Below are 23,624 nucleotides of genomic sequence, written 5' to 3' on the forward strand. Positions count from 1 at the left end.
TTAATTTACTTTTCTAGATTAATTTGCTTATAAAATGTTGGATTATGTGAAAAATGTGCATCCCAGTTTCTCAAAGTATAAGGTGATGTATTTAAATGTCTTGTATTGTCCGTTCAAAACCCAAAGATATTCAGTTTAATATAACAGAAGAGCAGGAACTCTCATTTGAGAAGCTGAAAATAGCAAAAAGACAAATTTGCAATAATAATCTTTCTGTTGATTGAGTCATTGTTGCAGCTCTACTCAATATATACACGTGAATTATTCCCTCATTATGTTTATTTGAGCTTTATGTCATAGTCGCAGCTTTAGGTGAGTGTAGCTTGGAGAATAAAAGTGTCACTGGGGACACAGTTGTCTGAAATGTCCTCTCTTCTCCTCTATAGTGGCATGATCCCTGAGGCGGTCCTTCCACCATCTAAGGAGCACAACTATGCGCAGTGGCTGGAAAGGACATACCATCCCAAAGAGTCCAGGGGCCCACCGGTGGGGAAAACTGATTCTGTGCTATCCTCAGTCAAGACACAGCAGTCTGGTGTGTCGCACAGCCGCCCTCTGTATTCACGTGGTATGGAAACTAATGTAACCTGCTCTATATGCTGTATGCTGAGGAATGTGATCTTAGTCAGCACCTTTGGACATCCAACTGCTGTTAATTTAGAGAAGGATTATATCTATACATATTTCACATGTGCAAATGCTCATTTTGTTCTTTAGGTATACTGATTTTGTAATGAAAAACTTGTCAATCTAAAATATATCAGTATATATTCAGATTGCGTAAATAATTATCCGCCCTGAATTTCCATATCCTTGCACATCTACTTATTTTTGCTTTCTCATGTCTTAAAATATATACGTTTCTTTTGTCTTCCTTCTCACAGGTGTAAAGAGTGATCTGGAAGCTACCAAGGCTGAAGATATAAGGCAGTGTGCCCTGTGCCAACAAAATGGAGACTATGTTCCCAGGGTGAGTTGAGCTGTCTTACTGTGTTTTTACTGCAGGGGCAGCAACTAATACATATTTTCATCATCCATGAATCTACAGATTATTTCCTTGATTCATTGTTTGGTGTGTAACACATTTTATACATATACAATTATTATTTCCTACAGTCCAAAGTCACTTACTTTTTTTTTGGTTTGACCAACATTCCAAAACCCAAATATATTAGGCAGTTTTAATAGTGGTGCAACTGAAAGGTTGTGATTTACTTGCATGTCATCTTACAATTTAAAAATGTGAATGTATTTCCCTCCTGATAGGATGCCGGCCGGCTGTTGTACTTGGGACAGAATGAGTGGGCTCACATTAACTGCTGCCTTTGGTCTGCAGAGGTGTATGAGGAGAATTGTGCTCTTTTGCAAGTGCATAGCGCTGTCTCAAGAGGGCGCCACCTGGTAAGATATTACCAGGAAATAAAGTGAATGTTTCTTGTAGCTAGATGTTTCTCTGTCACTCTAGCTCTAAATGTTGTATGATTGAAGTCTAAGTTAACTTAACATCACTTTTGTCCTTCATTCTCCAGCGTTGTGATCGTTGTGGGCAGTCGGGAGCCACGGTGGGCTGCTGTCTCTCCACCTGCCAGAATAATTTCCACTTCATGTGTGCCCGTTCCCAGAACTGTGTGTTTCAGCTGGACAGGAAGATGTTCTGCTTCAAACACCGGGACCTTGTCAGTGCGAAGGTATAGACAGAATCCCCCCCCAAGCGTCCCTTTCTTTTGTATAATAGTTATAAATGGTAGCAGAAAATGGAAATACTCAAGTAAAGTACAAGCACCTCAAAATTGTACATAAATAAATTGACAGTTACTTTCCACCACTGGTTAAAAATGAAGATTTATGCATTACTCACACCTCAAACCTGAGCTGATTTTCTCTACATTGTCTTGACTTATTGTTTATCATACTCTTCCAGATGGTGTCTGGGAAAGGGTTTGAAGTCTCTCGGCGTGTATATGTGGACTTTGATGGAATCAATCTCAGAAGAAAGTTCCTCACAGGCCTAGAGCCAGAATCCATAAACATGACCATAGGTGAGAACAGTCTGTTGTTGATTTGAGCCTCTTTTGTCTCCATAAAGGGATGAAATATTACCGCTATATAACAGACTGCCTTTAATGTGCTTAATCGTATTATATTTCCTTTCCCTTTATCTTAGGCTCTCTGCAGATTCAGAAACTAGGTGTGTTATCAGAGCTGTCGTCAAATGGGAGGATGCTGTATCCCGTGGGCTATCAGTAAGTGCTCATTGTCATGATACACCGGATTACTGATCTGATCTCTTTGTACATGTTACTAAAAACTAAGGAGGCACCAATTGCAATATTCTTTCTTCTTAAGAACTGTGATTAACAACATTTTTTCCTTCATGGAAAATTTTAATTCAATTGTATGTTCATTATAAAAGATTGCCTCTTAAATAACGTACCATTTCTGAAACTGAACCAAGTCACAGGAGTTTCTCCCACTTTCACTCAAACAAATCTCAAAATAAAAGTGCTCCAGGTTACTGGACAAATACAAATCCCACTAACATGTTTTACTTTCCACAAAGAAAATGGTATAAAATATCGATATAACAACATGGTTGTTACAAATGTTTTTAAGGTTGTTCCTCTACGGCTTATTTTGGACTTGCAGATGATTTTATAAGAAGCATTATGTCTTCTTCACTCAAGCTCAGAAAACTTCAACACCTCCTACGTGAAATGTGTGGCTGTGACGTTACTGACTGTGCCGCTGTGTGTGCGACATAAAACCATCATGCTGTGTACATTTTACCAGCAAATAAATCAGATGTATGAAACTGATCCGGTGGCTGATCGGTGCGTCTCTACTAAAAAAAGCGAAATACTTCACATAATGAATATATTGTTCATAATTCTTTTAGGAATGTTAGTGCTTATTGTACCATCATTATTTTTTTTTATCAAAATGACTTTGGTTTCCATATCTTCATGTGAATGCATTCTTCTTCTCTTCTTCTCCAGATGTGCTCGGTTGTACTGGAGCACTGTGGACCCCCGCAGACGCTGCAAGTACACATGTAAGGTGACAGAAGTGAGCACGCCTCTGCCTGGTGAGGAACAAGACCCGCGGTGGGACCAAGAACAGAACCACACCATAGTCCACAGCCCCAACCACCACAGAGGTCAGCAGGAACTTTAAAAAAATTAATAAAAATATTGAACGCCTGGCTGACTGTTGGCCACTTCAGCCGGCTCTCATAAAAATGTTTTTGCTTAAAATACTGAGCTGACTTGTAACCTTAAAAAAGCTTCCAAGCCCATGAAATGTTTAGACTAAATGCTCCATTAAAACTGATCCAACTGTTCTTTTGGTTTCGCAATGGGATTTCTTTTTGCAACGTAAATAGTAGAGGTTATGTAGTTCCAGCCATTTATGAACGTTTGCACTGTGGTTGTATTTGTTTGACACTTTTTCTTCTTTGCCAGAAATGGAGTCCCCAGAGCGTCTACGCTCCTCATCCAGCCCGATAAAGTCCGCTACTCCATCACCCAACTCTAAACAGCACAACACGCCTGGCTCCAAAAGTCCTGGTTACACACAGACCAGGAAACCAGCAGGAGGATCATCTCGACCTCTTCCATCTCCAGGTAAATAGTTTAAGATGATACCTCCACCTCCCTACACGCACAGTAAACCAAGTTAAAGATGAATTTGATTGATGGCATATTTCTATGGATATCGCAATAATATCGTTTGTGAATTATTTTGGCCACGATGATCATGAAGTAAAAAATCTTACTGTATTCTTGAAGTAGACCCCATTGTTGCCTCTTCTTCACTCTTTGGTATTTGATGCTCACAGGGTCCGCTCTTCCCAAACCGCATCACATCCTGACATTGAGGGACCTGGACGACACCCGTCGGCCTCGCAGGCTCTCAACAAGAAGCCGCTGCAGTTCCTCGCCAACCGACAGCGACCCATCTGTGCCGATGACCCTCCGCTCTGGTGGCACCGTCCACTCCAGATGTACCCTGTTTAGCTCCCCTCCAAGGCCAGCAAATTTGGGAGCAGTCTCTCCTCCTCTGTCACGACAAAACTCAGCATCACCAGTCTGGAGCTCCCCTCCTCGATCCAACTCCAGCATTACTGCAGGGCTGTCCCCTCGGCAAGGAGCCATCACTCACTCCCCCAAAGGGAGGCAGAACTTTAAAATCACCACTCCCATTTCTGCAGAGGTTCCCCAAGACTTCCTAGCATCATCTGAGGCTGAAGATGCTGCAGTAGCCACATCCAATGGCATCTCACTAGCCCCTGATAACCTGGAAGACGAGGTAGCCCACCTGATGTCCCAGGAGCTGCCGTACACCGTGTTTGACACTGACACAGAGGTAGCGGTGGCCTCCATGCTGAATGCTAAGCTTGAGTTTGATGAAGCTCTGCTCACTGAGAATGTGGCACTTCACTGTGTGGCACAAGGCGGGAGAGGAGAGGTGGAAGGCGTGGCGCAAGATGTGGAAATGCAAGTAGATAATCCGGAGAATGACTCGAGCCATTACTTTAAATTTTCCCGCACAGTGGTGTGCGACGCAGCTAGCAGCTCAGACGCTTCAGGTCAGCTCACTTCAACACAGTCGATCTCGCAGTTAGATGGAGCGGACGGCGGGTCAGAGAGTGACGAAAGCGAAGCGGTCGATGATGAAGCTCAGGAGGACACAGAAGGAGAAGATGGAGAAAGTAAGATCCACACCCACCATAGTAATACACCCACTAAGCAGCTGACGGTCGCTCTAAAGAGGCTAGAGTCAATCTACACGGTGTCAACGTCAACCGCTAAGCCGGAGTTTCAGGAAAATACTCCACCGGCTGATGTTTTTGAAGCAAGTTATGCAAACGACGAGGTGTCAGTTCAGGAGGAAGAAGTCCCGATGAGCTCTGACACGCCAATATCTCAAGATGAGGTGTTTTTGGATTCCACCACAGGCCATTTTGTTTCTTCTGAAGACGGTGCTGTGGTGTGCACGAATAGCATTGAAGTTGGCGACAAAGAAGACAGCAACTCCTCGACCGACTCCGTTGAAGGGTTTAAAGATGATTTGAAAGACCCTGACTACTCTCCAGATCATACTGAGGGTCCAGAGCGTAAAACCAAAAAATCTCCCACAACGCCGGTGAAAGCCATCATTGTCAAGACAAAACGTCCAACATCAAACCTCAAACGCTTGTCACCAAAACCGTGTCTTCCACAGCAGCGCAAACTCAAACTGCTGTTACACCCTCGACCTACACAGACTGTAAATAATGCTTCCACTGCTGCTGCCACTCTCCCACGCACGGTCACCTCCCCCATCGTGGTCAATGGTTTAAATGTACCTATTCAGGCCGGGGCCTCACGGGGAAGAACCATCGCCATTCGCTTGGACAGCTCGACAGGAAGTCAGCAGCAAGTTGCAATTCAAAATCAAGCTGCAGCCTCTAGCTCGCCAGCTCCCGCCCCTCAGGTCCTTCTGGTCAACAGACAAGGTCAGATTCTGATCAAAGACCCGAGATCCAACACTTATCAGTCACTCAGTACAAACTCTCCTGCCTACAATAAAATAAGCCAGATTGCCAAGATTCTCCACAGTGGTAATGCCTTGCAGCGCTCAGTCCCTCGTGTCATAATAAAGCCTCGCTCCAGCCTCTCTGCCACAAACGTCCCGTCTGCCGGTAACCACACCACAACAACCGAGAGAAAAATAATTGTCAGAGTGGTGCCTGTGAAAAGCATTGGGACTCCAGCTCCCACAACTCCAGTGATCGTGCAGAGTGTCCCTGAAGCAAGTTTCTCCAACATTGAAGAAAGCACAGCCCAGGCTATTATTGACCGAGCAATGGCTACCCACCGTGACGAGCCAAAGACAAAACCCATCATCCTCGGTAAAACTCGGCAGCCAAAGGTCAAACATCTTCAGCCATCCCAATTTCAGGACGCAGAGGTCTCGGATCTGTCACCAGCTGCACGTTTGGAGTCCCCCAGTGGTTTCCTTAAAGAACCAAATTTTAACCTGCAACCAACCCCCGCTTCATCATCACGCCCCCAGGTGAAAGTCAAGAGAGTGTCGTCGGTGTCTGAACGGCCCTCCAAGAAGAAATCTAAGATGGACTTCTTGAGGGATCCCTCAAGTGAGCTGGATGAAGTAACTGAAGCCAGGTATTCAAATATTTTGATTCTTCTCTAGTTTTTTTTCCCACTGCAGCGTACAAGAGAGTACAAGATTATAATAAACTACCAAATTACATTGAATGTTAATGCATGTTTAGGTTACTACCTGGGATAAACTATTATTAGTAGGGATAGGAAATGGTAACATTTTATTGATGCCAAAGCAATTATCAATTCTGCTTATTAGTCCAATTCTTTATAGATTCCCTGATTCCTAATACATTTTCTGTGTGGAAAGAAAATAACTCACCAAAAAGGTTTCTTGTTTTCTTCCAACAGGCTGAGTGGTGTGAGAATGAAAGCTCCACCAATGAAGGATATCCTTGTTACGGACCAGGAGAAAATGGCACATAAGCCTGAGCCGTTGAGGATTACTGCTCCACCTCCTCCTACACCCTCAAGGTTAGTTCATCTTAAAGGTACCCTCAAAAAGGGCCATGCTATGAAGTAACAAAGAGGCTTATAATTAGTCTGGTTAAATTAATTTAAATGTCAATGTTTGTGGGGTAGAAATGCAAGACAACTTATTTAATCTTATGTTATTTATCTTTGCATTAACGGCTATTTAAGTACATTTTAAAGCAACATATAGTTTTTAGTATTTCTTGCCAAAACAGGCTTATTTTGGAGATTAACAAAATGCGAATGTTCTCTGAATGTGCACATTTTTTAACTGTGTTGATTAATTTGTCCTCAAAGGTGTTGTAGTAATCACATTTATTGTATATTTTACTTATTTGTTTGTCCTTTCTGCTCAGGCATCCTCGGGTTGAGAGTCCACCCCCAAGTGCACAAACCAACAGTCCCATTCATGGTAAAACACACACGTGGGTCAGAGCTCGCCACGGAGATCTCACCGAATGGGGCCCTTATTCAGGTTGGCAACTAAACATTATACGTTTATTTGTTTGAATCTCCATTAGTTGTCACCAGCACAAGAGCTATTTTTCCCGCCGCCTGCAGGGAAAAGGTTACCTGCGGCAATTTCTATGTAATTAAATCACGAAACAATCATGACATTTTTTTTCGGTCTGAATCTATTCTTATAAAAACGTTTCCAAAAAACATACAGAGACTAAACCCTTGTATTGTGATGATTATAGATATTAGAATAATCTAATTATATAGTTGTTTATTAACTATGTAGAGAAATGTAATTTTTTTTCTCACAACTCATGTAATTCTGCAGGTTTTAGCTCTGAAGAAGATGCACCTGGACCCAAACACAGAAAGAAGACATACATGAACCAGCCCCACCTGCGTTTTGAAATCACCAGCGATGATGGCTTCAGCGTTAAGGCTAACAGCATAGAGGGTACGGACTTGACATTCCAGGACATGCCTCTATGCCACAATAGCTTCACATTTTTTTACATGCAGTTTAGTCTTATAGATTTAAATAACAAAAACATGATTTAAATATTGTCGTAGATATTATGCCATTTAACAAAGCTCTTCAGCTCCGGTCTAATGTTATGTTTACATCTGAGTGTGGTAGTGAAAGATTGCTCAAGTCAATTCCCAAATCAAAAGATTTAAACATTATTTAAACTATTCCTACCCAGTTCACCAACCATGTATTCTGTATGTTTATGTAGCTTCATACTTCTGATACATTATACATGGCCTATTATTATTATTATTATTATTATTATTATTATTATTATTATTATTATCTATTATAACCCTGTTTTGAACTCCATTTATTGGGAACATAACGTTTGTGAGCCTGTGTGCAGCGTTGCTCTCACACTTTCCTTATCTCTTTCGTCCCTCAGTCGCCTGGCGTGCGGTGATTGACGGCGTCCTTGAAGCTCGAGCAGGCTTCCACCTGAAGCAGCTGCCTCTGGGCGGGATGAGCGGGCCGCGGGTGCTCGGCGTCGTCCACGATGCCGTCATCTTCCTGCTGGAACAACTGCATGGTGCCGCAAACTGCAAACGTCACCGCTTCCGCTTCCACCGCTGCGATAACATCGAGGAAGAGCTTCCCCTCAATCCGAGCGGCTGCGCTCGTACTGAAGTCTACACGCGGTACAGATAATTCATTTTTGGCATAATTGGATTTATTTTTAGTGTTAATAAGGTTTATTTCAAATGTTGTCGCTCGGTTTCTTCGTCTATGATTGTATTGTATTTTCTCTTTCTATATTCAGGAAAGCAACTTTTGATATGTTCAACTTCCTGGCATCACAGCACAGAGAGCTCCCTGTCATAGTGGGCCCCTTTGATGAAGAGGAGGATGAATTCCCACTCAAATCTTCCAGGTTAGGGGATTCGATTTGTAGCACTTTCTTGATCCAAACCATAACATTTTAACACACTTCACACCACGAAGAACAGGATTTTTAAAGATGGTAATTTAGCAGATGCCATGTCGATGTTGACCCTTACTGTGTCTCACTCTGACAGGCGAGCCACCAGCAGTGAGCTTCCCATGGCAATGAGATTCAGACACCTGGAAAAAATCTCCAAAGAAGCAGTAGGAGTTTACAGGTAATGGCAATAATAAAACGACAAGAAAGGAATGCGATTTCTATTATTTCCAAAACAAGTTTTGTGCTCAAATGTGTTTAACTGTTTCCTGATCTGTAATCATTTCTTAGATCTGAAATTCATGGTCGCGGGCTTTTCTGCAAAAGGAACATCGAGGCCGGCGAGATGGTGATAGAGTACGCTGGCACCGTCATTCGCTCGGTCCTGACCGATAAGCGGGAGAAATATTATGACGGCAAGGTTAGTAAACTTAATACACACTCCTGGACTTAAAGCAATCAGAGTTTCTGCCTCATTACATTACACGATGGAAATACACTGAATGACTATTGCAATAGTAAAAAAAATGAGATTCGATTTCATTAAAATCTTAAGGATTATAATTTTAAGTGGACAGTTCACTCCAAAATCTAAAATGCATATTTTTCCTCTTACCTCTAGTCCTAGATATTTCTCAATTTCTCAACATCCAAATGTTGGATCAGCTGTGGAGATGTCTGCTTTATCTCAAATACATTGTAACAAGAAGTCACTCGACATTTGAAAAGCTGAACAGTTATTTGTTAAACAGTGTTTACAGTTATGCTTTGTGTTTTACTCCATCTAACACCCGACGAAGCAAAGTCAACGATTTTAAGTTTTTCCCCTGCTGAATTGTACACGAGCGTCCCGCTTGTTGCTGCAGATGCTGGCAACATAATAGTATACATAGTCAGAATATAACATGCATGCTAACGTTGGACTTCAAAACCATTTATTTATATAATAAACATCTAGCTATTTGTAAATATAGACTGAAAAATCCACAGAGAAGTCTGGAAATTTGAAATTGAAAGTTCGTCGGCACCTCGATTGTATTAAAGATAAGGCAGACATCTCTACGACCAATATCGCCAACACTCAGCAACTTTCACCAAAAATAATCTAGATTTCTAAATGGCACCCCAGGTAAAATATGTATTTTTGACTTTGGGGTGAACTGTCCCTTTTCTTTAGGATGTGAAATTCACTGGAAATGTGATAATGATTGTTTAATCTCCCTCCATCAGGGCATCGGCTGTTACATGTTCCGCATCGACGACTTCGACGTGGTTGACGCGACGATGCAAGGCAACGCGGCTCGTTTCATCAACCACTCGTGCGAGCCAAACTGCTACTCTCGCGTCATCAATGTGGACGGCCGCAAGCACATTGTCATCTTCGCACTGAGGAAGATCTACCGGGGCGAAGAGCTGACCTACGACTACAAGTTCCCCATCGAGGACGAGAACAGCAAGCTGCACTGCAACTGCTCGACGAGACGCTGCCGTCGCTTCCTGAACTAGTACAACACACACGCACACACCGAGCACAAACATCCATCTTGTTGAATGCACTTGAATTGAGGAGGCGGACTTTGATGAACTGATGAAGGCGACTGTTGTGATGTAGCCGTAAGAGTGAATACTCCGATACACAACCTGTATCTGCTGAAAGCCTTCGCTTTGTTAGAAGCCTAATTTATAGACTGATGGGGGACATTTCTGTCTTCTGAACTGCTGTGAACAGTCACAAAAACCAGAGTAGAGCCATATGTCAAAGCTTGGGATGAATACTATTTATGTGATTTCAGACTGCTGGATCGTTGGTCTGCTAGGAAGTGCAGTTAAATTAAGGAAAATGTATTTTTGGGGGATTTTTGTACTGTTTTAGCATCTCAAACACATTCTTTCTGTTGTACATTGTTGAATTTGTCAGTAGCCTCCGCTGGAACTGGAGCTAGAGCTAGACAACAGCCGGGAGGCAATTATTACCAACTACAAACAGTGCACGCTAAGATTACCTGATTGCAGCTATTACTGTGTATTATTATGCTGGTGTTTTTGTAAATACAAGGTCACAGAAGGATGAGGAGAATTTATTCAGCACCTTACTTTGACACGACCTTCTCCGGCAGCACTGGTGTCGCAGTAGGCGGGACAAATTTTACTTCAAAGCAGAATAAACACATTTGACTCGAGGAAACTCGTGCACATCGTAGTGCAGCTGTATTTTAACTTCAGTCTGGATACCAGAAGGTGCTGGTGACATTTAACCCAAAAGGTAGTTTTAACATAGTCACCCAAATCTCCCCCCCCCCAGTTGAAATGTCCTGTTTTTATTTGTGACTGCAGAGATGCTGTGATCTACATGCTTTTATCCCGCCATTACTGTCTGTTCTTTATTTGTTAAATTGTACTGTTTGTGTATTTTAAGGTCTATAAGGGAGAGTTTTCTTGGTGCATCCAGGGTTCAAACTGACTATAGTGATCTTGCTCTGCACAGTCCCTTATACATCTTTTTGTATTTTTGTATATTTGAACAATAAATGTATATTCAACAAGCTGATGGAAATAAATGTGTTTGAGCTTTTAACTTTCTGTTTGTAAGTGAAGAACAATGCTATTGTTTAGTTAATCTAAGTTAATCTTTTCTCTTTATGTTGTGGCTGTTTTGCATCCTCTTGTCTCTCACAGGTGTTAGGGTTACTACCTCAAAGGTGTTCTGAAGCAAGATTTAATTTAATTAACTCACTTAATGAACTACAGTTTCCTCATTGTTCAATATGTCTAATTATTACTTCTTGATCGTATGAAAACAAAAAACATCCATACTATTAAACACTGACTTGCTAATATGCCTGTGATTTATTTCTGAAGGAATAGGTGGCCACCATTTTTGTGCTAATTTCCCCGTGTGTGCATCCGCAGCCAGCTGATGCCTGTAGATAAATGGGATACTAGAGTTTAGGTTGAAGGCTGAATGCTGTAGAAGTTTGTTTTGGGTTTTTAGGATTAATAATTAACACTCAAAGCTTTGTTACTTTATCAGCCCACTATGGATCCTTGCCTGTACATAGTTGTATAAAGAGTTTCTAAACCTGTTAAATATTTTTTTACCTCCAAATTTCTTTCTTTCTTTTTTATTCATGTAAAATAAAAAATTTACATGTTCAAAATTTGCCTTCTATTTGCCAATGTCTTTAAATAATTAAAATTAAAATATTACCTGTGATTCTTAAGTCTATTGTGTGTGTGTGTGTGTGTGTGTGTGTGTGTGTGTGTGTGTGTGTGTGTGTGTCCTTTTTCCTGCAATATTAATCTTGTGATCCCTGAATGGGAATCCACAAACATAGAGACCGGTGACAAATTTAAGGACAACAAACAACAAACAAAGTGTTAGTAAGGTGTTTGCCTCCAGCAGCTTTATGACCTTTGTCATAAATAAAAGTCTGAAGGTTCAAAATCTCTCAATGTCTTCAGTTGGGTTTACATCTGGTGACTGAAGGTCATAATGTTCACATTATTTACATCAACTATTCCGTATCCTCTCGTGTGTAGATGCATCTGCATTTATTATGAGTGCCGATTATTTATTTATTTCCTTTTAATATGGCACCTATCTACACGTTAATATATTTCCTTTATGTTGCCCTTTTTTCTCAGTGTTTTGCAAAAGTCTTATCAGTTTTTATTGGATTACTGATAAACCTGCTGAATGTTCCTGCAGCCCACTGCGACATCTGCAAACTGAACTGCTATCATGCATAATATTGACAGTTGAAGTGAGCTACTGTACTTCTGGACATCTGCTCCGTTGCACATCACCATCATAACTGGACTGACCCTCTACTGCCTATGTTTGGCAGCACATACCTGTGTGAACAACTGTTTTCTTTGATGAACCTGAACAAAACATCACACAGAAGTCGACTTACTGCTGAACACCTCCACTCAATTCTGAGGATTTCCTCAGCTCAGAGCCTTACCCCGAACATTGATGAACTTGTGGAAAAGATGGGACACCACCAAGTATCACCCTCAACCTCAAACAAGTGAACATTACTGTGCAATCACATATTTAGAGTTTTTACTCAGTTCAAGTTTAAAAGTTAAAGTTTAATATTTGTTTTCACTGCATGTTACTTCTCCTTAAACAAAGTGTTGTTTTTGATTAATAGATTTTTGCACTTTATTTTATTGTATTTCAATCCAATTATATTTTAAAAATATTTCAGTTGAGTGGATGATAGAAAATTGCTATTATTGTTTTTTTCTTTGAAGTAAATTTAGCCCACTTTTGCTAAAATAGAAAATATAGGCTACTGATGGTGCCTTGAATACCGGTTTCTTTCACATCGATTCTCGAAGAAGGGGTCCATAACATTTTTCAGATTACATTATGATATTAAGATTTGTATTTATTTTTTACAAAAGGCTTAGATGGTTCATATAAAAATAATGAGGGGATCCCCGGTATATTCTCCATCTTGAGAACCTCTGCTCTACTTAATGATGATAAAACAATAAGAAATTACATTGAATTGAAATTACACAACTGCTGATCACATAAGGAGCAATGTTCAATCAGAGGTTCCTTTAAATGGCCCGGCAGTTTTATCTCAGTTTTGATGTCACTCAAGGTCTTTTCGTTGCCTTCAGCCATATGGCTCTTTCCCAGAACAGAGTTTTGCGTTATACCTTCTCGACCTTGAGAAATTTGGGAACATAAAGGGATGCATGTGTATATAAAGAGTTACAGTTACAACCTTCTCTTACATTCATAGAAAAGAGACCATGAAGACCCTGATATTCCTGGCTTTGCTTGGAGCAGCGTGTAAGAGACCCAAATTGTTTAATTTATCCTGTTTTGATAAGTAACTTTACTCTTATGCACTTGTTTCAGGACGGTATAGTTTAGAGAAAGAGTTTTAACTGCTACAAACCTTTATTTATGTTTTATTCATGGATAAGTATTTTTTACGTCGTATTTCTTATGTCATTTTACCTGATGTGCTGTTTCAGTTGCTGCAGCGGAAGATAAGATTGTCGGAGGCTACGAGTGTCCCAGAAACTCAGTTCCCTACCAGGTGTCTCTGAACGCTGGATACCACTTCTGCGGTGGATCCCTCATCTCCAGCCAGTGGGTTGTGTCTGCTGCTCACTGCTACAAGTCGTAAGTACAGGAAGTCACAATTGTTTGGCATTACAATCGGGCTCTGAAATTAAGCCTTTTCCTCACCTGCCACGGGGCAGAACTTTTCTACTGGCAATGGAATTTTTTCTGAAATCTCTAGAACGCTTCAGAATATATCGTATAACCTTAATCCCCGATTATTTTCTAAAATTTAAATGAAAAGTACATTTAAAAAATGGTCACTTCTCTACCATGATAGTAATCTAGACAGCTTTCTTTTCTCAAGTGAGGAAATTTATGATTATCCCGATGATGGAAATTCAACACGATCAATTTATTGTGAGTGTTTTATCACGATTGGCAGTAAAAATCCTATATCATGACATCCCTACTTCCAGTAAAGGTTGAAAACAGGAGTTGCCCGTCTTAGTTTATACTGTAATCAATTGTAAAACTATAAAAAAAAGATAAGATGCCATAAACAAGAGTTAAACCAAAGGTAATGTAAAATGAGTTAGTCCAGTATTAAAGAAAATATAGAGTAACTGTCATTAGTTACTTTGTCCCTGATAACAGGAAGAAACAACACATCACCACTGAAATATCAACATTTATTCTCCATAGAGAGTATAATACAGTAGTTCATTTAATAAAGATAGACACAAGAGTAATAGTAAAACATATAAAAGTTGGCTCAACAGTAATTAACATTAACTATCACAAAATGAATGACAATGATAAATATGATAAATAGGTTTACAGTATTCAGAAATGTCTTTTTATTTATCTTTTTTGAAAATCCTTCATTTCACATTCATCATTTTACAAAGTATAAGTATTATGCAAATAGGTTCACATAGCATTGTGCACACTTAAAACAAAAAGACTTTCAGTGTGTTTGATAACCTTTTTGCAGCCTGGCTTTTTTCTTTTATAACATTAATTATTAGCTCTAATTATTTACAATTAAACATAGGACGCTTTCATCTTAGATTTTACAAAAAAATAAATAGCGAGCTGTTAGATGCAATAAAATAATATAAATGACATAATGTTCTCAATTATTTATCATTTTTATTAATATGATTATTATGATTATGATTATGATTGTTATTATTATTATTATTATTATTATTATTATTATTATTATTATTATCAAGTCAGCTAAAGTCTGAGTTTACAGGTTTAATGTACTCAGTCCTTTTGGTCCAAATCCTGGAAAATTAATCTTTTTGGACTTTCAAATGACAAACTTTCCATAAAGTATATTTTATCTATTTTTTCTATTAATGGTTGATGGCTCTGATTTGAGCCACTTCCTTGTGACAGCCTATTTGCTTTCTGACAGAAGTATTTGTATCAGTTTCTTATCATTGATATTCCACCCTTCAAACGAGATGTCCCCCATGTATGTTGACTCCAAATACATTATTAATATTTTTAAGAAAACAAAGTTAACATTCATACATCAACCAGTCGTATCCAGGTCCGTCTTGGCGAGCACAACATCGCTGTGAACGAGGGCACTGAGCAGTGGATTGATGGTGCCAAGATGATCAAGCACCCGCAGTACAACAGCTACAACCTGGACAACGACATCATGCTGATCAAACTGAGCCGCCCCGCCAACCTCAACAGCAATGCCCCGAGGCCGACGAGAACTGCCTGGTGTCCGGGTGGGGCAACACCTCCGCCAACGGAAGTAAGTGGAGTCTGGAAGCTGAGAGAGACAGAAAGGAGTTTCTGAGGATGACTCATGAACAGTGTTAGTTACACGTAATTCAATTACAAAATACATGTAATTGTAATAAGTTACTAAGAAATAATATGTAATTAAATTATAGTTATTAATCAAAATGTTGGTGATTACAAAGGGGTTACATCTAAATATATTATTTTCGGTAAAAAGCTTACACATAAAATAAAACCGTTCCAATCTTAATTCAAGACATTTTAATAAATGTTTGACAGCCATCAGTGTTGAGTACTGTGTGAGGTTTACACTGCCTGGAGGTTTCAGCTTTATTGCCCAGTTTATTATTTGTTAGAAAAGTAATCAAATGTACTTTGATAAAGTAATTAAAATAGTTTCATCACTTATTACATTTTAAACAAGGTAACTAGTAATTGGTAACCTATTACCTTTCAAAAGTAACCTTCCCAACACTGCTAATGCAACATAGAGGTATTCAAAGAAATGATCAACAGCAGCAACCCTGAACCAGTGGTGGAATGTAACTAAGTTCATTTATTCAAGTACTATTTAAAGGAATACTTCACCTCAAAATGATCATTTGTATATCAATTACTCACCCTGTGGTACCTTGAGTTCTTAAAGAAAACGTTGTTTTATTTTTGCAGAAATTGCAGAAAATTGTGGCCGCGTTTAACAGCAAAACTATATCACAACATATGTTTACAAACTCTCACACAACTCGTGCAGCATAATCCAAGTCTCATGTATCCTGTCGTATGCTCACCACTTCCCAAACACGTGCATTTCTTCCACCAGTCCCAAACCCAAATGTGTTTAGTTTCCAATGATATGAAATCTTTAAATTAAGTTAAATTAATTAGCAAAATGAAAGTCAATTAATTTTCCATTGAAAAATCAATTACATTACTCATATTATTCTCATGTTTAGGCTGAAAAATGATAATAAATAATGATGTGAGACTTGCTTTCCTGCTCCACAGACAACTTTCCAGACAGGCTGCAGTGTCTGAGGCAGCCCATCATCGATGACAGGATCTGCAGGAACGCCTACTCCCACCTCTTCACCGAGAACATGGTCTGCTCCGGATTCATGCACGGAGGTGCCAGCAGCTGCCAAGTGAGTTGGACTAAACCACACGGAGTCGGGTGGTGCATGAGTGTGCATCTCTTCCGTCAGTACAAAGAGTCTGTGACACGCCAAAGTGCCCTCTATAGCACTTATTATTTTTCAATTGAGTTTACTGACTCCTTCAATCGAAATGATGTTTATATCTACTCTAAAAGCCTTTAATTAAAAATATAGGGATGTACCCACTTCTTAAATTACACCGCTGCCACTGCTGTGTCACTGACTGCAGGAAGATGATGAAACAGTATTGCAAGATACACGTTAACCCTCTGAACATGTTTCCTCCACTTGTTTATTTCGGGATGGCTGATACTGATAAGAGAACTGATCGTTTCTCATTCTTGTATTTTGAAAAGAAGTTAATAACCAGTGTTTATGCACAGGTGAGGGTAAGAAAGGCTAAGGTGTAATGAGCAAAGATGGATGATTTAATATTGCACAGCTCTGACCTAAACAAATCTAATTGACATCACTATTGTTACCACAACAAAAACAAAGGACAGTTCTGACTCTTCAAATGTTTATTAATTAATTTTATATTAAAGTACATAAAAAAAACCTGTATCGTCTTCCTCTATTGGGCTTAATCATTAAACAGAAGATTGATATACAATAGTAGAGAATTGTATTTCTGTGAATAATAGTCTCTGAATCCCTAACTCACAACCACCTGCAGCAGTTTCACATTGTAGAGCAAATATCTTTCAACATATTTAGTTTTATCATAACAGAGGTGTTATTAGCTAATCATTTTCACACTCTTCTGACCACACCCAGAGATGAAACAGGATTTAAACTTTCAGCCAGAGAGGGGAGCAAGACACTGGTGTTAAATTATTCTTTAATGCAAACTGCTATTGTTCTAGACAGGGTTTCCATTTAAAAATCTTAAATTCAATTGTGTTAGATCAATTAGGCCTAAAGTGGTCTAAAATTGTCTTGAGTACGATTTTTATAGGTCTTAAAATTAATACTCTGCTGTTGTGTTGACTGCAAATAATTAATTGGGTCGTCAAATGTTTACATGTACAGTGCCGTGAAAATGAATTTCCCCCTGGGGACAATGAATCTAATCTAATCTTGTGTTGCAGGGAGACTCTGGTGGTCCTCTGGTGTGTAATGGTCAGCTGCAGGGAGTCGTGTCCTGGGGTTACGACTGCGCCATGAAGGGACACCCCAGCGTCTACGCCCGTGTGTGCCGCTACAACAGCTGGATCAGCATCACCATGACCAACAACTAAACGCACACAGTCGTCCATACATCCACATGCAAGCTGACATTAGAGCACCATACTCCGTGTTCATACTCAGGTTATTTGTAAACACGCTCTGTATTACTATTTTATTCATATACATCTCATTAATCACATGTTTAGGCATATTATTCACAAAGAATTGGAAAAGAATAATACAAATATATAATAGCATTCAGTGAATTAGTTTTGTTTTTTTACATTAAATTTCCCAATTCCCAATATTACCATGCTTTGTATTCTCAGTGATTCTGTATCCATTCTGTGCTGTCACAATGCCACTGCTGTTTTGAAATTCATAATGAAACATAATTTTTTTGCAAAACATCCAAGTATAATATCTAATTTGTACTTATGTAATATAGACATATGCATATCTATGAAATGCCTTTTGCACTCAGCTACTGTGGGCACTGGGGTGATATGGGAGACAAGCAAACTTGAGTAAATAAGCAGTAAGGCATCACTGTATTTCACTTGTCTGAATTCTTTGCATGCATTCCTCAGATGGCACTTTGTAAACTTTGCTGTTTCTTGTTTGCTGAAGCAACCTAAACATACAAAGGGACAGAAGAGAGGGGGAAGCTATGCAGCCATATCAAACAGGGAAGCATGTGCACTGGTCATAGAAAAATGATTTAGGGATGGCGTGACAATAAATATGAATTTGAACTACAAGCATTACAACATAGATTTAGCTTAATCATTAAGGCAATACATTGTCAATTACAGAAACATCCACCATAGATTATAATTTTACAGTTTTTAAAGCACCAATTGTATGCATGTACACATCATCTGACACGATCAATATAAATCCTACACGCTGTTTATACAGTATAAAGACAGATACATGCACATACTGTAATCACTCTGTGTATCCATTCAGTGGTTGTTTGCACATCTGAAAGGTTTACAACAGAATCACTTGACTTGTATATAGACATTTTATTTTATTGTTCATTGGTGCTTTTTGTATTTATATATACACACACCTATTTCTTCACATGCATACTTGTGGATGTAATAGCCCTCCTGTCTACCTTTATTTGTCCATCTTTATTGTCCTTGTTTGGGCTCATATCCATTGTGATGTCTTGAGAGGTCGGGAGCTTTCCTCTGGGAGCTCTGGAGGTGGGGGTGCAGGAAATGAAGACAGCCAAAACGTAGTTGTCAAACTTAAATCCGGTGTATTTAGTTCTTATACAGGTTAACTTATTTCTTACAGACAAACAAAACAGATATTCAAATCAAAAACCTCTAGTTGTATTCTCTTCACCTCTCCACTGACTCCTTCCCCCCTTTTAGCTGCTGTACTAGGGCAATCAGCTGATATGGTACAGCTGGGCAGCAACTTCTAATCCCTGCTGCGTCCACCAGGAGGGAATGCATCTCCCATCTATGACCCTGCCTCTCATGGCATCACACTATTTGACACAAGAGGGAGCCCCTCCTGTACCACACATTTATGGAGTGGACATAGTGACATGCTTACATCGATGATTTTTATTTTTATTTGTTTATTTAATGGACAATGGAGAGTCTGCCACAGAGTTCGCCAGATAGCTAAACTTCATCCGCAGTCCCTGGGCACAAAATATGTATGGCATCAAACGCTGAAATTCAGACAGGGCTACAGAGGATAAACATTGCATCATACAAAACTAAAAGCAGGAATACTACTATGTTTAGTAACTTGTGGTTAATGGTCACATGATTGGTTTCATGTTTCAGACTGTTCAACCTGTGCTGTACTTCACAGTCGCCTCTGGTAGATGCTCTTGTTTGCCAGATATTATCTGAGTATATGTGAAGCAAACTGTCAGTGGGGGAGCAGCAACATTGTGGGTAATTGTGCACATTAAATGAGTTTGCAAAAATTACGCCTTTTGTCCTATATTCTGAGAGTTTTATATAAACTGCATGGGCCTAAGAATGTTTTTACCTGCCTATGACCAAGTGTTAATATAATATGACAGGTGTGGGAAAACCATAATCAATTTGTTCCTAATGAATTTTAATTAAAAACCAATATAATGGTCTTAGTAATGTGTTCGGGCTTGTGTTTCTGTTGTTGTTGAATGCACTGATTGCAAACTGCAGCTAATGAAAGTGAATGAACCCACCTGACCAGCGATCCTATCCAGATCTCTCTGGCCCTGATAAAATATTCTTTATCAAAGGAATTGCTGAAAAACATTTCATTCACTTAACTAAGGCTGTAACTATTGAATATTCTAATTTTCAGATTAATAAAGCAATTATTTGTTAAGTTAACTGTTAAGTCTATAAAATGAAAGAGAAGACATCAAATTGCTTATTGTTTTTTAGCAACAACCTCACAGGGATAGAGAAGAAAAGCTGCAAATCCTTAACATTAGAGAAGCTGGAATCTACATATTTCTTAGCATTTATATTTGGAGAATTACATTAAAATAATAATCAATTAATCTACTTATCATTTTAGCTGTTGCAACAGATGAATTGATGCAAGGGAAACACTTGCAGTATAACCAACCTGCTCTGGTGTAAAACCAGTTGTCATTGCATGGAGCCTGCTCCTTGTGCCTGGCAAGCTTCACAGTGTCAACCCATTCTGGGACTTTATGAGTGAACGTGATCAATCAACTGATCAATCAACTACATTTGCAGACGAAAGCATTAATAGTTTGATTCACAGAAATGAACATAGTGACAGAGAATGGCAGTTCTGAAATATGGTTTCAATTTTTTTTTAAAGTTGAACTTGATTTTTCACTTGTTCCATACATTACTCCACTTGCAGCTGTAAATAAATCAGACACAATGCATTCACTTTTTTGTTAAAGTTCTTCTTCCTCCTCTTATATTGTCTATATCCTCAATGCAAATGATGATTGACGTCTTTAGCCAGGTCCTTCTCACCTCTTCTGGGAGTCTGTGACATTTAGGAGACTCTGAAGGAAACTACAGCACAGAGTTCCTGCGGACTCCCAGGCTGTAACTGTGATTTCTCACATATATTGTAGCCCACATGCAATATTCTTTACCCACATTTTCTTCTTTAGTCCTTTCACACTGCCATCTACAGACCCAGGAAACTTTACACATCATCTTATTTCATTCAATCAAGTGCAATTTTCGTATATATTTCTTTCCATTGCAAATTCCTTGTGTTTCTCGTCGGTATAGGCCTATATAGAAATAAGTATCTCTGATTTTTTTGTATCTATACTATCAATACAGTTTATCTTATATATAAACATAAAAAGGAGACAAGACCACTATATTTATGTTAAAAGATAGTCCTCATGCAAATCTGAAACAGGCCCATGCCTGCACAATCTCAGCCACAGCATTGAGTAATCTGATACAATGCTCCAATAATATCAGTAGTAGGCTACATCGAAGAGGTTGACACCCTCAATAAAAATGTGTTCAAGTACAGAACTATATGCAGTAAAATGTAACTATAACTAAATTGACCAATTTCTCTGATCATGAGAAATAATTGTGATCCGTTAAAGATGCTTACATTATTATACCCTCAATTCAAAGGCTGGTTGAAGCCGTTTATTGGAGATGATACACGGGCATACTGCGTGATTTATACGCAAAACTCTGTGATATAAAAAAAACACAACTCAAAAACATACTCAAAAGGCAAAGCTTTATAACAGTTCCTCCCAAAGCAAGCTGCCATTAATGAGTAATTGACAAAATTATAAAATAAAAAAACAAGAATCAACAGAAGAAAGTTCCTTTGTAGTTCTAAACATATTTCGGGTGTTTTTTAGTCACTTTTTGTCTCCCACGACGTTATTCCTCTCCTACAGCATCCATTACAATTACATGCAAATGGTTAATTATGCATATTAGGCGATGACGTCATTTAGCGATGTTTAGGACAGCCATCTACTTTCCTTTCTGAGGTTACTGAGGCAACACTGGATTTAAACTTCACTTACTTTTTGAGGAACGCTGACAGAGCCTCCTGCTGCTTGACATCTTTCACAGTGACACTGGGCATCTTAAAGGCAAATTGGAGACAATGGTGAGCTTAAAATAAATTATTTTATATTGTCACATACAATAGTTACTTTTTAGGAGCGACAACGCACCGCCCGTTGCAGCCGTTGGAACTATTTTGCTAGTTAGCTTCAAGCTAACGTTAACTAAAGTTACTGATAGCACTCAAGTCATAACGACTCTGACAGTTACCGTCACATACGGCTCTCATAATATCCAGTAATAACAAATGTCTTATTTTTCATATACCCTCCAAAGCCGACAGCCAAATGGATGGATGGAAGTTTTGTCTCTGTTGAGCCCGATGGCAGCTAATGCGGTTGGAGGAAGGATGCTGAGTGAGGGCGGGAGACTGCCCGAATTTGCAAAGGATGATACGGTAGCCTGAATTCACCTCGACAGCAGCTTCAAATTCCTGCTTAACTCGGCATTTGAACCAAAGTAACTCCAACACTAACTATAACATTGTCCACTTATATTTTATTCACACATTATGCCTCGAGTATGTGTCAAACTTATGGTTAAACAATGTTAAAAATAAGCCTCTTCATTGTGACGATGATGCTGGGTGTGTTAGCTATTACCATTGGTTTCCTGCAGAGGGTAGTGTTGTTGTGGCATCCATTTCACATCATCTCTGGCCCATTTCTCTGGTTTACCAGATCCAAAGAAGGCTTTTCAAGAAGTGTGCTGCAGTCAGTATGCGTGGAGAAAGCAAGTCAATGAGGAAGACACCACCAGTGGATGGTAAGTAACCTTTCAGCTTCGTGTTAGTAACCAGCCGGGAGCCTTTGTTGCCTGCAAAAACAGTCAACATGCTGATTTTATTTGACTTGTATATGCATAGAGTGCAATTGTTGTATAACATGTGCTTATGGCTTAAAATAATTTCAAGTGAATGTAAATTATGATACATTTTGAAAGGATGACCATGAGATAAAGCTTTCCATAAAATGTACTTGCTTTCTTTCATCATTGATGGCTGTTTACTGCAATGGCATGCCATCTTTTTAGATTCATGCTAGTGTTGATTTCCAAGGTGATAGCTGCCATTGGAAAACAAAGCAGTATGCAGTGACTACTCTGAGTATTTTATTAATAAGATATCTCATTCCTGGATCATATGTAGTTATGTCTAAAGACAGCTTAGAGAGAATGCTTCCTAACTAAGGTGACTAAGCTTTCAGCAAATCTCTCTCTCTCTCTCTTGACCTCCCATGACCTGTCTTTTTCTCCTCTGTTCTCACCTGACATCATATTAGTAAAAGTAATTAAATGATCTCAACGCATCAAACCACTCTAAATTTGGTTTGCAACATTATCTACTGTACAGGCAATCTTTGAACTGAATTGAAACTGCTAAATTATTTTTTACAGGAGCTATCATTTTAAAAACCTCTCAAGTTAAGTAAATTGTACTTAGTCATTTAATGTATAAAATGTAAAACATAATGGCAAACGCCAACCTTGATTCCAACTGGTTTTGTTACTTATTCTGACATGTAGCCAATACAACTGCAGCATAGTTGTTCTATAGTTCTTATAATGTTTACATTTTCTGTGAATGTACTAATATATCACTAATATTTTAACCTTGTGAAATACCAACAGTAATCTACAAATACGATCTAAGTTGAGTCTGACATCTGCATGTCATGATGCAGGCTTGCACTGAAGATAGATTAGTCAGTTGCCAAAAAATACAATGAATTCATTGTGTAAATGTTGTAATCTTTGGTAAAAATACCAAACATTAGGTTGTAACAGCTTCCTAAATGTGAGGATTTGCTGCTTTTCCTCCATTTCATTTGATTGTAAATTGAATCCCTTTAGGGTTTTCATTGTTAATTCAAAAAACATAAGCAGATTCAAGGCATCACTTGTTGGCTCTGGTAGCTTGAGATAAGACT

At 39.0% G+C, this 23,624-nt stretch overlaps 2 protein-coding genes across 2 annotated transcripts in view; both read left to right on the forward strand.

The window, feature by feature from the left end:
* kmt2ba (lysine (K)-specific methyltransferase 2Ba) overlaps positions 1-11,712 on the forward strand; it is a 33,414-nt gene extending 21,702 nt beyond the window's left edge. The window contains exons 20-36 of the mRNA XM_029443712.1: positions 387-568; positions 885-970; positions 1,267-1,401; positions 1,530-1,688; positions 1,922-2,039; positions 2,165-2,243; positions 2,997-3,157; positions 3,462-3,623; positions 3,839-6,167; positions 6,459-6,581; positions 6,938-7,056; positions 7,369-7,494; positions 7,958-8,210; positions 8,333-8,443; positions 8,589-8,672; positions 8,783-8,912; positions 9,722-11,712. Coding sequence (XP_029299572.1) covers positions 387-568; positions 885-970; positions 1,267-1,401; positions 1,530-1,688; positions 1,922-2,039; positions 2,165-2,243; positions 2,997-3,157; positions 3,462-3,623; positions 3,839-6,167; positions 6,459-6,581; positions 6,938-7,056; positions 7,369-7,494; positions 7,958-8,210; positions 8,333-8,443; positions 8,589-8,672; positions 8,783-8,912; positions 9,722-9,997 — 4,633 coding nt within the window. The 3' untranslated portion in view covers positions 9,998-11,712. The remainder of the gene's footprint in view (positions 1-386; positions 569-884; positions 971-1,266; positions 1,402-1,529; positions 1,689-1,921; positions 2,040-2,164; positions 2,244-2,996; positions 3,158-3,461; positions 3,624-3,838; positions 6,168-6,458; positions 6,582-6,937; positions 7,057-7,368; positions 7,495-7,957; positions 8,211-8,332; positions 8,444-8,588; positions 8,673-8,782; positions 8,913-9,721) is intronic.
* A 1,425-nt stretch (positions 11,713-13,137) lies between these two features.
* LOC115015651 (cationic trypsin-like) lies at positions 13,138-19,538 on the forward strand. The gene is given in 6 exon segments (XM_029443141.1): positions 13,138-13,307; positions 13,496-13,646; positions 15,084-15,244; positions 15,247-15,309; positions 16,305-16,441; positions 17,545-19,538. Coding segments are annotated over 6 exon segments (702 nt in total). The 5' UTR covers positions 13,138-13,267; the 3' UTR covers positions 17,695-19,538.
* Positions 19,539-23,624: the final 4,086 nt, after the last annotated feature.

This window comes from Cottoperca gobio, chromosome 11 (assembly GCF_900634415.1).
Source record: "Cottoperca gobio chromosome 11, fCotGob3.1, whole genome shotgun sequence".
In the NCBI taxonomy this organism is placed as follows: domain Eukaryota; kingdom Metazoa; phylum Chordata; class Actinopteri; order Perciformes; family Bovichtidae; genus Cottoperca; species Cottoperca gobio.